This window comes from Heptranchias perlo, chromosome 25 (assembly GCF_035084215.1).
Source record: "Heptranchias perlo isolate sHepPer1 chromosome 25, sHepPer1.hap1, whole genome shotgun sequence".
NCBI classification, from domain to species: Eukaryota; Metazoa; Chordata; class Chondrichthyes; order Hexanchiformes; family Hexanchidae; genus Heptranchias; species Heptranchias perlo.
The window spans coordinates 30,695,503-30,712,063 of NC_090349.1; the positions used below are offsets into that span (position 1 = coordinate 30,695,503).

Consider the following 16,561-nt stretch of genomic DNA (forward strand, 5'->3'; position numbering starts at 1 on the left):
AAGGTTCCGCTAAGGGAGGACTAAGAAAGAGTTCTGCTGAGGGAGTTTGAGCAGCTGGGGACTAAATTAAAAAGCAGAACCACAAAGGTGATAATCTCCGGATTATTACCTGAACCACGAGCAGATTGGCACAGGGTAAATCAGAACAGAGAGATGAATACCTGGCTCAAAGATTGGTGTGGGAGAAGTAGGTTTTGATTCATGGGGCACTGGCACCAGTACTGGGGAAAGAGGGAGCTGTTCCATTGGGACAGGCTTCACCTGAACCATGGTGGGACCAGTGTTCTGGAAAACTGAATAACTTGGGTGGTAGAGAAGGCGTTAAACTAAATCAAGGTGGGGGAGGGCTCAGGTGGGGCAAAGTTTAGATTGATAAAGAGAAAAGACAAGGAAGTAGTACAGGAAAGTGACGGGGGTAACGATAAGCAGAGTGTGTCAAGAAGGGACAGAGTGTACAAACATGAGTGCACTAGCAAATGGGGCCGGGGTAGGAAAGAATGGTAAAAAGACAAAATTAAAGGTTCTTTATCTGGATGCGCGCAGCATTCGTAATTAGATGTATTGACGGCATAAATAGAAACAAATGGGAACGATCTCGTGGCCATTACAGAGACGTAGTTGCAAGGTGACAAAGGTTGGGAGCTAAATATTCAGGGTTATTTAACATTTCGGAAGGAATAGGAAAAAAGGTAAAGGTGGTGGGGTAGCTCTGTTAATAAAGGATGAAACTGGTATAATAGTGAGAAATGATCTTGGCTCAGAAGATCAAGATGTCGAATCAATTTGGGTGGAGGTAAGAAATAGCAAGGGAAAGAAATCACTGGTGGAGTATAAAGGCCCCCTAACAGTAGCTACACTGTAGGGCAAAATATTAATCAGGAAATAAGGGGGGCTTGTAAAAAAGGTAATGCAATAATCATGGGCGATTTTAACTTTCACATAGATTGGACAAATCAAATTAGCAAAAATAGCCCTGAGGAGGAGTTCATAGAGTGTATTAGGGACTGTTTCTTAGACCAATAGGTCAGGGAACCAACCAGGGAACAGGCCATTTTGGATCTGGTAGTGGGTAACGAAACAGGATTAATTAATGATCTCAAAGTGAAGGATCCCTTGGGAAGCAGGGATCATAACATGATAGAATTTCACATCCAGTTTGAGACCGAGGATCATGGGTCTGAAACTACTGTATTAAACTTAAATAAGGGCAATTATAAAGGAATGAGGGTGGAATTGGCTAAAGTGGACTGGGTAAACAGATTAGATGGTATGATGGTGGATAAGCAGTGGCAAACATTTAAAAAGATATTTTATGACTCGCAACAAAAATATATCCCTGTGAGGAGGAAAGACTCCACAAAAAGGGTGAACCAACCATGGCTAACTAAGGAAGTCAAGGATGGTATCAGGTTAAAAGAAAAAGCATACAACATGCCAAGATTACTGGTAAGCCCGAAGATTGGGAAAACTTTAAAAACCAGCAAAGGATGACTAAAAGAATAATAAAGAGGGAGAAAATAAATTATGAGAGTAAACTAGCAAAAAATATAACAACTGACAGTAAAAGCTTCTACAAGTATATAAAAAGGAAGAGGGTAGCTAAAGTAAACATTGGTCCCTTCGAGGATGAGACTGGGGAAATAATAATGGAAAACAAGGAAATTGCTGAGGAATTGAACAGATATTTTGTATCTGTCGGCACAGTAGAAGACACTAATAATATACCAATAATAGTAGAAAATCAAGGGGCAAAGGGGAGAGAGGAACTAAAAACAATCACTATCACTAGAGAAAAAGTACTAGGTAAACTAATGGGTCCTAAAGGCTGACAAGTCCCCTGGACCTGATGGCTTGCATCCGAGGGTCTTAAAGGAAATGGCTACAGAGATAGTGGATGCATTGGTTGTAATCATCCAGAATTCACTAGATTCTGGAAAGGTCCCAGTGGATTGGAAAACCGCAAACATAACACCCCTATTCAAGAAGGGAGTGAGACAGAAAGCAGGTAACTATAGACCAGTTAGCCTAACATCTGTCATTGGGAAAATGCTGGAATCCATTATTAAGGAAGTAATAGCAGGACATTTGGAGACTCATAATACAATCAAGGAGAGTCAACATGGTTTTATGAAGGGGAAATCAAGTCTGACAAATTTATTAGAGTTCTTTGAGGAAGTAACGGGCAGGGTGGATAAAGGGGAACCAATGGATGCAGTATATTTGGATTTCCAAAAGGCATTCGATAAGGTGCCACATAAAAGATTACTGCACAAGATAAGAGCTCATGGTGTTGGGGGTAATATACTGGCCTGGATAGAGGATTGGCTAACTAACAGAAAACAAAGAGTCGGGATAACACTGTCATTTTCAAAATGGCAATCTGTAACTAGTGGGGTGCCACAGGGCTCAGTGCTGGGGCCTCAACTATTTACAATATATATCAATGACTTGGATGAAGGAAGAGAGTGTCTTGTGGCCAAATTTGCTGATGATACAAAGATAGGTGGAAAAGCAAGTTGCGATGAGGACACAAAGTGTCTGCAAAGGGATATTGACAGGTTAAGCAAATGGGCAAAAATTTGGCTGATGGAATATAATGTGGGAAAATGTGAAGTCACCCACTTTGGGAGGAAAAATAAAAAAGCAAAATACTATTTGAATGGAGAAATACTACAAAATGCTGCGGTACAGAGGGATCTGGGTGTCCTCGTACATGAAACACAAAAGGTCAACACACAGGTGCAGCAGGTAATCCGGAAGGCAAATGGAATATTGGCCTTTATTTCTAGGGGGATGGAGTATAAAAGCAAGGAAGTTATGCTACAACTGTACAGGGTGCTGGTGAGACCACACCTGGAGTACTGCATACAGTTCTGGTGCCCTTATTTAAGGAAGGACATACTTGCATTGGAGGCAGTTCAGAGAAGGTTCATTAGGTTGATTCTGAGAATGGAAGGGTTGTCTTATGAGGAAAGATTGAACAGGTTGGGTCTATACTCATTGGATTTTAGAAGAATGAGAGGAGATCTTATTGAAACATACAAGATTCTGAGGGGACTCGATAGGGTAGATGCTGAGAGGATGTTACCCCTCATGGGGGAATCTAAAACTAGGGAGCATAGTCTCAGAATAAGGGGTCGCCCGTTTAAGACAGAAATTAGGAAGAATTTCTTCTCCCAGAGGGTCGTGAATGTTTGGAAATCTTTACCCCAAAAAGCTGTGGAGGCCGAGTCATTGAATAGATTCAAGGCTGAGTTAGACAAATTTTTGATTAGCAAGGGAGTCAAAGGATATGGGGAAAAGGCAGGAAAGTGGAGTTGAGATAAAAATCAGATCAGCCATGATCTCATTGAATGGCGGAGCAGGCTCGAGGGGCCAAATGGCCTACTCCTGCTCCTATCTCTTATGGTCTATCAAACACTCGGCTGACTTAAACATTAAAAAATGACACATATATTAAACAATATATACACAAATAGATTTATTGAAAACCTGAGACAAGATGGAACACACACAAGATAAATCAGTAAAGAACACAGTAAAACCGTCCAAACAAATTAAAACAAACCCCTTGGCACCACGGTCCCCGCCGACTCAGATCCTCCCCCCCACCCTGATGACCCATCAGACCAGTTTAAATAATCTGAAACTTCAGTCGGGCCAGTGATCTCTCCAGTTACTTGTGCTGTGAGATGGGTGGGGTGGGTCTCACACTACATTAGCAGCTTTGACATGTAGTCAAGACCTCACTCCTAACGGCACTATGTCTCAGGAACTCCCAAGATAAAAAAGGGTGACTTCACAACAGCTCCACAGGCATTCTGACCTGGTCAAGCCCTTCAAGGGTAAAAAACAGCAGTGGGTTGGCAAAAACACAGGTTTTTCTAAATGAGTGGCATAGAGTCCTACATTTCTGAAGCTCATTTTGCTTCTCCCCTTATTTCAGGCTTGCTGAGCTACGCGCCCCTTTTCCTCCCATCTCACTGCACATTTCTCAAACCTTTAAATGAACATTAAAAAGCCACTGAAACGTAGATCTCACTTTCACATCAACACAATAAAATCACGTGTCGCCAGGCGTTTCAGCACTGATCGTGTGTGTCCATTGGTTGATCTGTCCCTTCACTCGCACTCGTAGGACGGACGCATCAAATCTCTCAATTCCTAGCAAAATGGGCACAATCCAATTCATGAACGCCTGCAGCAAACACAATACCCCCAAAAAAGGGAAAAAATATCATCTCGCCTTCCTAGGGCGCAAAAGAGAAAACAACAGTAACATTTCAACATCCAAGTCAACAGCAGCACAATAGTCATTGTGTTGTGATCAGGCCTACCTCTGCCCCCTCACCACTTGAGAAGAATCCCTCTTCTCTCTGCTGTCTACAATGAGGTCCTCCCTTGATATGGCACTAAATTGTCAGTATCATTCGTACAAGGCCACAGGATGGGGAATGGACAAATGCTGCAGCAAAGACACTCTTCTCAGATAAAGGATGAGGCACATTGTTGGAGCAGAGCGAGATGGACCATCCAAGCCCTGCTATCGCACCACGCATTCCCAAGTCAGGCACAGTGTTTGAGGAAAGTTTGACTGACTTTTGATATATTTGACCTTGAAATACATGATGGGATAGCATAGAGAGAGCTTTATTCTACATTTGGAAGCGTCTGATGGGATAGTAGCTGCCCAAAATGGGAACAGTTTAACCAATAGAGCCCACCTTTTTCCATTATCCAGTCATAGTAACCAAAGCACCTTGTGACCTGTTCACTGAAAGCTGGTCAGTCTGGTCTCTAATTGATGACCTAATGCTCCTCTGTGGGTTAGTTCTGTGCCCATTACACAGTAAGGTGGTAAAGTCTAACATTTCCCTTTAAAGTAGGGTGCTGCAGATTGACTAGAATGGTTCACATATTTGTGATTAAAATGGTGAGAAGTGCTTTTATATTAATTGGGTCAGCCCACCAGTTGTATAGAGACCAGAATATCACCCGCGAGACAACCATTTGTACTGCACACTATGTCGTGGTCTTAACATCTGAGGTTAGGTTATAACAAGCCGATGGCAGATTAATGTGTTAGATCTGTAACAATGTATTTACCCAAAACTCTTGATAAATCACATACAGAATAGGGCTAATTTGCATATTATAAATGAGGCAAAGTTACAATTGAAGATTATTTAGTTCACTTCCAGTGCTGACAGTTTGAGGTCACACTTATCAGTGCTCTGGAACTGCAGTAGCAGCTTAATACCGACACATGAAAACATACTGTCTAAATCAAGCAAGCACGCTCCAATGTAGTATTCAGCACACATGGCTTTGCACGTGGCACAGGCCAGACAGCTTGTGAGATGTAAATAGTGCTCAATCCGTAATGCAGGTCTCATCCTGTACGGCGACTGATGCTCGCTCCTAAACAGCAATAAGGGTGTGGAAATCCTTCTACAAAGCCGCTGAGCAGAGTCTCCCCTCGCTCTTCCTAACCGTCTGAAGGAAAGTTTAGGGCGAAGTACATCAGCGGAAGAGCCTGCATGAGTTAGAGGCAATAAACTCTTAGTCCCGCCACTGCCATTTTAAAAAAAAAATTGAAGAAAGGGTGAAACGATTTTGCATTACTGAATGCAGTTGGTGAGGATCAAACCTACGCAGGGAGACAGAGCAAGGGGGAAAGGGGAGAATTTCCCTGGGAGTTTTCCTGTTCGTCTGACGCAACTTCAGCGGTACAGCAGCGGAAACCCTAGAAATATGGTGTACACGGTGTGTACGCCATATCCCCGTGGCTCTTCCGCCAAAGTTACGTAAGACGAGCAGGAGAACGCCCGCGGAACATCTCGCCCCCTCCCATAATACCGGTCAGAATTTTTTGTAAAAATTCCACAACATATATTTATTAAATAGCTGTATTTTCAAAACGTCAACCTATCCGATAGGCTCTGGATGCCGTTGACAGTCAGTAGAAGGAAAGTGCTCGACAATCACAGGAGGAAGAGCAAGGCCCAACGGTGGCTCATATATACTGAAGGCCCACTAAGCACCGGGGCAGAATTATTTTACTTAAAACCTTGCTTGAGGATCAACGCTTGTCCCCAAAGCTTTGAATACCACTAATCGAGTCACAGGAGAGCACCCCCTCCCCCGCACTATTAAAGTGCTTCGTGCATCGACATACAGCGACCCCCTCCTCCCCAATGCTCACTCCTGAAACCCGACTGCCAGGCCCTCCCCTGCACAGACCCCTCTAATACGCAGGCTTGTAGAATAGCTCCCCCTTCAAGATTCTGCGTTTTAGCTCGTTCCACAGGAGCCGACGTTCCCGCTGGGTTCCTGCCACCATGCCCCTGTTTTCCTGTGCGCGCCTGGACAGGTAGGGCAAAACCTCCTCCACCGGACCGTAGGGGACATATTTGTACACTGGGTATCCAGCCTGGCCTGCGAGAGACAGAATAAAGAGGGTTAGTTTACAAAAACACTCCCGAAGCCCCGGCCAAGTCCAGGCCGCATTATTTCAGTGTCATCTAATTCTTAAGACCTACAATTTGGAATAAAGAGTTCTGACCAAGTCTACTCTCACAAATCCTCCAGCACGTAATGTGGGAGTGAGGGGTCATTACCAGTTAGCTCCATTGCATCCTGTTAACTGGACCTTGCCAGACACTTAAACCCACCTCATATCTTCCAGGATCCTTAAAGATATAAATTCCCCAGATTTTTCTTTTAGAAACTTTATCTTGTGACACAAATCTCCATAAAATATTATCTATAATCCCAGTGGATTTAACATTTCTGGAATATATCCCAGGAAATGGGGAACACTATAGAGATTCTCTCAAAGTTAGGATCCAACATGGAGTCTCGTTAAACACTGAGGAAGTCCCCGCACTGCCTTGAGTGACACTGAAGAGAATCAGGATCCTGGCAGGAGGATATTACCTGGACATTGGATTCACTGAGGTTACATTACCCAGCAGTTAGTGAAGGATCATTTGTTTCTAGCTCACGTACCCAGAGGGAAGCTGATCTGATCAGACATGCCCAGTAATTGGCCAAAGTAGATTTTCTTTGCTAATGGATGGAGGCCAAGATCGTGCATTCTGTGAGAAAAAGAACAGGGAGTTAGCAACTAATGAACAGAAATTCATACCAGCACGTCGAGATTAGATTTATTTTTGGCAGGCGTTGGGCAGATAGAGCAGAGATAGTGGTGGGTGTGAGCAGTCAAGTTACAGTCAGAACAGATCTCCTCTACTCATTAAAGCCTCGGTTATGGATTCAACAATCAGGGTCAAGGTACAAATTATGATCTTACACAGTCTAAGGCATCGAGTGCCCTATGGTGCAACATGAATATTAGACTTGGCAAGAAAACAGGAGAAAGTCTACAGCTGAAACACAGAAAGACACTCCTTTTACATTTGGCCAAGGGGTGCACTGGGGCTCAGCAATAGCAGATACCGTCTCTGGCACTATCATCCCCCCAGTGGCAACAAAGAACTGACTAGATTTTTTTTACTAGTGGTATTCAGAAGCTTTTATACCTGGAATGAGAAGTAGTGACAGGGGACCAGGAAGCATTCAGCTCATGTACCCAGAGGGAAGCCAAAGCCAGTCTGATCGGACATGCCCAGCACTTGCCCAAGTACGTTGATCTCTGATGGATGGAGACTAAATTCATGTCAGGTACAAATAAAATATTCAAACAGTATGGGATTGTCATTAATCGATGTGACGGGCCATGCTAAGGACACATCTCGGGGCAGTGAAAGAGCGGGAGGATTTTAAAACAAATAAGAGCAGCTTTTTTTTTTATTTAGCCCCTCACACCACTAATTTTCAATCCACTAGTCCTTCCCCAGTAACACACTGGCGGTGGAAGATGGAATTCCTGGGTGGGGGGGGGGGGCGGTGAGAGACATAGCAATACCACTCCTACCCAAACAATGGTCCATCTATGTCATAACCCCTACCTGAGATGGGGTGTAAAAGGGATGGCAATGCAATAATCTCCCTTATCCTAGAATCACATTAGAAGTACACCACCCAAAAAGATGCACGGCCATGCGTTTCCTCATTACCTCTGCAGTGCATATCCGACTGTTTGCTCATTGTGTGAGGCCACCATCACGTTGGCCTTCCTGTTCACTTTGATTTCTTCCAGGATGTAATCTAAGCACCTGAAATGACGACGGCAGAAGATCAGGAACTCCAGAAAGCCGGAGGGTCCACAGCAGCACTCGCCCATCATACACAAAACAACAGAGAAATAAACACCCACCTCCAACGACAACTTACAGGACAGACGTAAAGCACTTATCGTTGTTCATTTGGCTTAAGGTCCAACTCTGTTCACACAATAACTCCAGGTGGCCATCAAGCAGTGCTGAGGCCTTGGCCAATCCCACTTGGAGGCAACAGCGGTCTGGGGGAGGGAATCTTCCTCCAACATCCTCCAGAAGAAACATTAGGTCTCTGCATTCGCTTCCCCACGCTGATAAAGTGTGAGGGAAGGGGACGGAGAATAGGAGGTGGGCATGAATCCATGTTGTGCCCCCTCTGTGTGCATTGTTGTGCCACTGTATCACCCTGGCACTGCCGTGTCAGGAACTGGCTTGTGTGTGTGTTTTTTTTAAATGATGTGGCTAGTTCACCAATTCACAGCCAACCCGAAACATTTAGCAGTGCAGACTGACCAGAGTTGTGAACTCTCCATCGAACTCTCTGCCATAAAAGGTCACAGCTCCTTCACGTGATAGTCAAAGAGGTTTCGCAAGGAGCACCCGAGCCAAGCACGAAATACAACATTTGGCCACAGACAAAATCGCAATTATAAAGTGCAGGGGTGAAATTAAAAAGGAAATTAGGAAAGCAAAGAGGATATGAAAAAATATTGGCAAGTAAAATCAAGGAAAACTCAAAGATGTTTTATTAATACATTAAGACCAAGAGGATAACTAAGGAAAGAGTAGGGCCTATTAGAGACCAAAAAGGTAACCTATGTATGGAGGCGGAAGATGTTGGTATAGTTCTTAATGAATACTTTGCATCTGTCTTCACAAAAGAGATAGACGATGCAGACATTGTAGTTAAGAAGGAGGAGTGTGAAATATTGGATGGGATAAATATAGTGAAACAGAAAGTATTAAGAGGATTAGCATCTTTGAAAGTAGATAAATCACCAGGCCCGGATGAAATGTATCCCAGGCTGTTAAAAGAGGCAAGGGAGGAAATAGCGGAGGCTCTGACCATCATTTTCCAATCCTCACTGGATATAGGCGTGGTGCCGGAGGATTGCTAACGTTGTATCGTTGTTTAAGAAGGGAGAGAAGGATAGACCGAGTAATTACAGGCCAGTCAGTCTAACCTTGGTGGTGGGCAAATTATTGGAATCAATTCTGAGGGACAGCATAAATCGTCACTTAGAAAGACACGGATTAATCAAGGACAGTCAGCATGGATTTGTTAAGGGAAGGTCAAGTCTGACTAACTAAATTGAATTTTTTGAGAAGGTAACAAGGAGGGTCGATGACAGGAGTGCATTTGATGTAGTGTACATGGATTTTAGCAAGGCTTTTGACAAGGCCCCACATGGCAGACTATTCAAAAAAGTACAAGCCCATGTGATCCTAGAGAAAGTGGCAAGTTGGGTCCAAAATTGGCTCAGTGGCAGGAAGCAAAGGGTAATGGTCGACGGGTGTTTTTGTGACTGGAAGGCTGTTTCCAGTGGGGTTCCACAGGGCTCAGCACTAGGTCTCTTGCTTTTTGTGGTATATATTAATGATTTGGACTTAAATGTAGAGGGCATGATTAAAATGTTTGCAGAGGATACAAAAATTGGCCGTGTAGTTGATAGTGAGGAGGAAAGCTTATAAACTGTAGGAAGATATCAATGGACTGGTCAGGTGGGCAGAAAAGTGGCAAATGGAATTCAATCCGGAGAAATGTGAGGTAATGCATTTGGGGAGGTCAAACAAGGCAAGGGAGTACACAATAAATGGGAGGATACTGAGAGGTGTAGAGGAAGTGAGCGACCATGGAGTGCATATCCACAGATCCCTGAAGGTAGCAGGACATGTAGTTAAGGCAGTTAAGAAGGCATACAGAATACTTTCCGTTATTAGCCAAGGCGTAGAATATAAGAGCAGGGAGGTTATGCTAGAACTGTATAAAACAGTTAGGCCACAGCTTAAGAACTGCATACAGTTCTGGTCACCACATTACAAGAAGGATGTGATTGAACTAGAGAGGGTACAGAGGAGATTTATGAGGATGTTGCCAGGACTGGAGAATTTTAGCTATGAGGAAAGATTGGATAGGCTGGGGTTGTTTTCTTTGGAACAGAAGAAGCTGAGGGGTGGTTTAATTGAGGTGTACAAAATTATGAAGGGCCTAGATAAAGTAGATAGGAAGGACCTATTTCCCTCAGCAGAGAGGTCAATAACCAGGGGGCATAGATTTAAAGTAATTGGTAGAATGATTAGAGGGGAGCTGAAGAGAAATTTGTTTCACCCAGAGGGTGGTAGGGGTCTGGAACTCACTGCCTGAAAGGGTGGTAGAGGCAAAAACCCTCATCACATTTAAAAAGTACTTGGATATGCACTTGAAGTGCCATAACCTACAGGGCTACGGACCAAGTGCTGGAAAGTGGGATTAGGCTGGGTGGCTCATTTTTGGCTGGTGCAGACATGATGGGCTGAATGGCTTTCTTCTGTGCCTTAAATTTTCTATGAAACAAACCACCCCCCCATCCCCCACCCTGTGCAACTGCAAGGGAGTCCAACTCCCCTCAATTTACAGAGATAGACTCCCCTCCCTACACAGATATAAGCCAGCTCCCTTCACTACCCCACAGTTGTAGAAAGGATCCCTACCTGTGATACATGACATTCGTAGCTTCATAGGTTTTGTTGATGGGATCCTCGTATCCAATCTCCTTGGCACGTTTTCGCTCCTGGGCCATGTATGCACCTCTCACCAGCTTTGCCCCAAAGTACCAGTTTTCCCGGCGGGCCAACTCCACATCTACAGACACGTTATCATAAGCATCCTAGGGGGAGGGTGAGGGGAAGAAAGGAGAAAAGGCATCACAAGCAGCCTCTTCACTCATAATCAGTGCAGCTTTGATGAGGTACTGGACAGCAGTTCAGTGACAGAATCAGCCAGTGTCAGCTGTCTACAGAGACAGTTGTTGGTTCAGGGCTTGATTACACATGTAAAGCTCACGCTGACCATCAGTTACTCTGTCCAACACTCTCCTCTGGAATGCATTCACCCCCACCTGTTCAGCCCTCCTAGATAGTGCCATATATTTCCTCTCCTAGGTCAGGTGTCAGTCGTCTCAGAGTTTGTGGGTTCAAGTTCCGCTCAAGGACTTGAGCACAAAACGTAGGCTGACACTCCAGCGCTGTACTGAGGGAGTGCTGGACTGTCAAAGGTGCCATCTTTCGACTGAGATGCTAAACCGAGGCCCCCATCTGTTCTCTCAGGTGAACGTAAAAGATCCCACAGCACTATTTGAAGAAGAGCAGGGGAGTTTTTCCCAGTGTCCTGGCCAATTTTTATTGCTGTATGTGGGACCTTACTGTGTGCAAATTGGCTGCCATGTTTCCTACATTACAACAGTGACTACACTTCAAAAGTACTTCATTGGCTGGAAAGTGCTTTGGGATGTCCAGACGTCATAAAAGGCGTTATATAAATGCAAGTTCTTTATTTTTCTTTCTCCTCTCCTAATGATGCTGCCTCATGCTGAGCAGTTCCACAGGTGCTATCAGCATTGTATTATATTCAGTGTGATCCTCCTTGCACAAAGAAAGCGCAGTTCCCTCAGGTCGGACTTTGAGGGATCTGCTCAGAGGCAGCCATCACAGAACTCGGGCCTTTTCTCGATAACCCTCAATTTCAGCCCGGGCACAGTACAAAGCTCTCCACAGTGAGGAACAACTGAGAAAGGTGCCGGTTCCCCAGGGAATGCAGCCTTTAACCTTACCTTCAAGTAGCACTGGTAGGTATTGAAGATGACAGGCTTCTCGGTGTTGAATTTTCGCTGCATCTCCAGGGTCAGTCGGCTGATAGCCGGTTGGAAATAGGTCTGCTCAGCGTCGACCATAAGGCGGACCCTCGACTCCAAGGCTTTCTGTGGACAGTAGGAAAGTTAACAAGTTACTCATTTAGTCCCAGACCAACAGGGCTGCGTCACCTCCATGCTTCCCTCTGCATAAATAAGGCACAAACTTTACTGTTCTCACACTGGTTTGGCTGCTTCATTTTGAAACTGGCAACTAAATTCATACCAATAGTGGCAACTGGTTTGCTGACTTACGCCTATGAAAGGATCCAACCCAGGTAGGAAAGAGCATTTCTGTGTGGGAGAAATACAGCCGTGTCTGGGAATCAAGACTATTGTGATTCAGATGAGTTGAGAGTGCCCCTGCCCCACAGTAAAACACTTCCAATCACACCTACAAGATACTAAGTTTCCAGTGGAGCTCCCAATGCCTTTTGACCTCTCCTACCTTTGCCAGGACATCCATTCTCTGCAGCATCCTTTTCATCTGTAGCTCCTCCTCCTCTGTGAACTGTAGGAGAAGTGGCTCAATCTCACCCGTCTGCAACAAACCACAAACATCCGTTATTCCAGCCCGTCCCAATCTTTACTTGACTCGGACGCGCAGGCTTGTACAATCCAAGGTACCTACAGCGATTGTACATTAAAAACAATAACAACTTGCATTTATATAGCACCTTTAACGTGGCAAAATGTCCTAAGGCGCTTCACAGGAATGTAATCAAAAAAAAACTGACACCGAGCCAAAGAAGGAGACTTTAGGACAGGTGACCAAATGCTTGGTCAAAGAGGTAGGTTTTTAGGAGCATCTTAAAGGAGGAGAGAGAGATGGAAAGGTTTAGGGAGGGAATTCCAGAGCTTATGGCCTAGACAACTGAAGGCACTGCTGCCAATAATGGGGCAAAGGAAGTGGGGATGCACAAGAGGCATGAGTTGGAGGAACCCAGAGTTTGCAGAGGGCTGTAGGGCTGGAGGAGGTTGCAGAGATAGGAAGAGGCGAGGCAATGGAGGGATTTGAACACAAAGATGAAAACCCTTTGACAAATACTTGCCTTTCACCTCTGGAACTTGGTTCTGAATCCTGCCCAAACTGATGAAATGTAATTGTTTCCTATGTAAAATCAGTTTGGGTAGCCTCAGTCCAGTTCCGACTGAGAATGGGCCTATAACACAAAACTACCCCTAATTTAGCCTGGTTGGCAACCTCACTTGAGCTACAGGATGATGAGTAAGAGAAATTAGAAAATGTCAAAATGGTACATTAGGGGAGCTTTACTTCATATCTAACCAAACTCTGGAGTGCTTGATCAAACATTGTGAGGCGGGGGGTGGGGCTTTACTTTGCATGTAAAGCATAGAGACATTATTGCTGTCCCTTATGGCAAAAACCTCCAGTGGGCGACAAGGGGACAAAAATAAAGAACTTCAACACAGAAACATGCAATACAGCTTCTTAAAAACACAACTGGAGAAAGCTGTTGGGGTAAAGGTCAAACCTCATCAAGATACATAGGCCCCAAAATTCCTGGGGCTGGAGGGGGCAAATAGTCTTAATGACACCCCAGGGGACTAGAAATTTGGAACAGTACCTAGTTCTGCTGGGACTTTGCCATATTTTATTGTGGTCCTTTAAATTCCGAGGTGGGGGGAGGCCCATGGGTGCCCATCCCCCACTTCAAGAGGGTGCGTCTGGGCGAGCTCTTGGGCTTCTCCAGGGAATTCTGCGTGATACGCTCGATGGAACCTACACCTGCTCTCAGTGAGCATAGGTTCCATTATCGGCTTACTAGAGGCCCCAAACCTTTACTAGAGTATGGTAACCAATCCTGAAGGGGATCGATTAATTTATCCTGAAGGGTCAAAGGGTCAGCTGGGAGCGAAGGCATTTTCCAAATTTCTTTTCTTCAGCCCAACAGGGCCCGGAGGCACCTCAGGCGGATTGGCTGTGGATCGTTCAGACTTCTGGCAGACGCGCCTTGCAAGTGTGACGTGCCGCCTCAGTTATGCAAATGATCCCATCTCTGGGATTTGGGATCGGGTCTTTGACGAGAGGAAATTGCACTCGTGGAGCAGGCCCCCAGAGAATTTCAGGGCAATACACCTTACAAAGTTCCAGCCTATAGATATGTTTAATACCTTGACTTACACAGACATCATTTCTGTACAGGTATCCCATACCCCACATCATTTAGACACAGGTATCCCACACCCCACATCATTTATACACAGGTATCCCGCACCCCACATCATTTATACACAGGTATCCCACACCCTCACATCATTTACACACAGGTATCCCACACCCAACATCATTTATACACAGGTATCCTACACCCCACATCATTTATACACAGGTATCCCACACCCCACATCATTTATACACAGGTATCCCACACCCCACATCATTTATACACAGGTATCCCGCACCCCACATCATTTATACACAGGTATCCCACACCCCACATCATTTATACACAGGTATCCCACACCCTCACATCATTTATACACAGGTATCCCACACCCTCACATTTATAGCTCCTCAATGATGGCAGAGACCAGCACGTGAGTGCAAAAGACAAGGCTGAAGTGTTTGCAACCATCTTCAGCCAGAAGTGCCAAGTGGATGATCTTTCTTGGCCTCCTCCCGATATCCCCACCGTCACAGAAGCCAGTCTTCAGCCAATTCGATTCACTCCACGTGATATCAAGAAACGGCTGAGTGCACCAGATACAGCAAATGCTATGGGCCCCGACAGCATCCCGGCTGTAGTGCTGAAGACTTGTGCTCCAGAACTAGCCGCGCCTCTAGCCAAGCTGTTCCAGTACAGCTACAACACTGGCATCTACCCGACAATGTGGAAAATTGCCCAGGTATGTCCTGTCCACAAAAAGCAGGACAAATCCAATCCGGCCAATTACCGCCCCATTAGCCTACTCTCAATCATCAGCAAAGTGATGGAAGGTGTCATCGACAGTGCTATCAAGCGGCACTTACTCACCAATAACCTGCTCACCGATGCTCGGTTTGGGTTCCGCTAGGACCACTCGGCTCCAGACCTCATTACAGCCTTGGCCCAAACATGGACAAAAGAGCTGAATTCCAGAGGTGAGGTGAGAGTGACTGCCTTTGACATCAAGGCAGCATTTGACCGAGTGTGGCACCAAGGAGCCCTAGTAAAATTGAAGTCAATGGGAATCAGGGGAAAACTCTCCAGTGGCTGGAGTCATACCTAGCACAAAGGAAGATGGTAGTGGTTGTTGGAGGCCAATCATCTCAGCCCCAGGACATTGCTGCAGGAGTTCCTCAGGGCAGTGTCCTGGGCCCAACCATCTTCAGCTGCTTCATCAATGAACTTCCCTCCATCATAAGGTCAGAAATGAGGATGTTTACTGATGATTGCACAGTGTTCAGTTCTATTCGCAACCCCTCAGATAATAAAGCAGTCCGTGCCCACATGCAGCAAGACCTGGACAACATCCAGGTTTGGGCTAATAAGTGGCAAGTAACATTTGCGCCAGACAAGTGCCAGGCAATGACTATCTCCAACAAGAGAGTCTAACCACCTCCCTTTGACATTCAACGGCATTACCATCGCCGAATCCCCCACCATCAAACATCCTGGGGGTCACCATTGACCAGAAACTTAACTGGACCAGCCACATAAATACTGTGGCTACAAGAGCAGGTCAGAGGCTGGGTATTCTGCGGCGAGTGACTCACCTCCTGACTCCCCAAAGCCTTTCCACCATCTACAAGGCACAAGTCAGGAGTGTGATGGAATACTCTCCACTTGCCTGGATGAGTGCAGCTCCAACAACACTCAAGAAGCTCGACACCATCCAGGACAATGCAGCCTGCTTGATTGGCACCCCATCCACCACCCTAAACATTCACTCCCTTCAACATCGGTGCACCGTGGCTGCAGTGTGTACCATCCACAGGATGCACTGCAGCAACTCGCCAAGGCTTCTTCAACAACACCTCCCAAACCCGCGACCGCTACCACCTAGAAGGACAAGGGCAGCTGGCACATGGGAACAACACCACCTGCACGTTCCCCTCCAAGTCACACACCATCCCGACTTGGAAATATATTGCCGTTCCTTCATCGTTGCTGGGTCAAAATCCTGGAACTCCCTTCCTATCAGCACTGTGGGAGAACCTTCACCACACGAACTGCAGCGGTTCAAGAAGCCAGCTCACCACCACCTTCTCAAGGGCAATTAGGGATGGGCAATAACTGCTGGCCTTGCCAGCGACGCCCACATCCCATGAACAAACAAAAAAAAAATACACAGGTATCCCACACCCCATATCATTTATACACAGGTATCCCACACCCTCACATTTATACACAGGTATCCCACACCCACATCATTTATACAAAGGTATCCCACACCCACATCATTTATACAAAGGTATCCCACACCCACATCATTTATACACAGGTATCCCACACCCTCACATTTATACACAGGTATCCCACACCC

The 16,561-nt window shown here is 45.5% G+C and overlaps 1 protein-coding gene across 2 annotated transcripts in view; it reads right to left on the reverse strand.

Annotated features, from left to right (window-relative positions):
• Nucleotides 1-3,466: 3,466 nt before the first annotated feature.
• LOC137342175 (proline dehydrogenase 1, mitochondrial-like) overlaps nucleotides 3,467-16,561 on the reverse strand; it is a 41,650-nt gene continuing 28,555 nt past the window's right edge. For both annotated transcript variants that reach the window (XM_068005917.1, XM_068005918.1), the window contains exons 9-14: nucleotides 12,519-12,611; nucleotides 11,993-12,139; nucleotides 10,875-11,050; nucleotides 8,082-8,180; nucleotides 7,012-7,100; nucleotides 3,467-6,438 (exon numbers count right to left, since the gene is read on the reverse strand). In XM_068005917.1, the coding sequence (XP_067862018.1) occupies nucleotides 6,248-6,438; nucleotides 7,012-7,100; nucleotides 8,082-8,180; nucleotides 10,875-11,050; nucleotides 11,993-12,139; nucleotides 12,519-12,611 (795 nt within the window). In that variant the 3' untranslated portion in view covers nucleotides 3,467-6,247. The remainder of the gene's footprint in view (nucleotides 6,439-7,011; nucleotides 7,101-8,081; nucleotides 8,181-10,874; nucleotides 11,051-11,992; nucleotides 12,140-12,518; nucleotides 12,612-16,561) is intronic.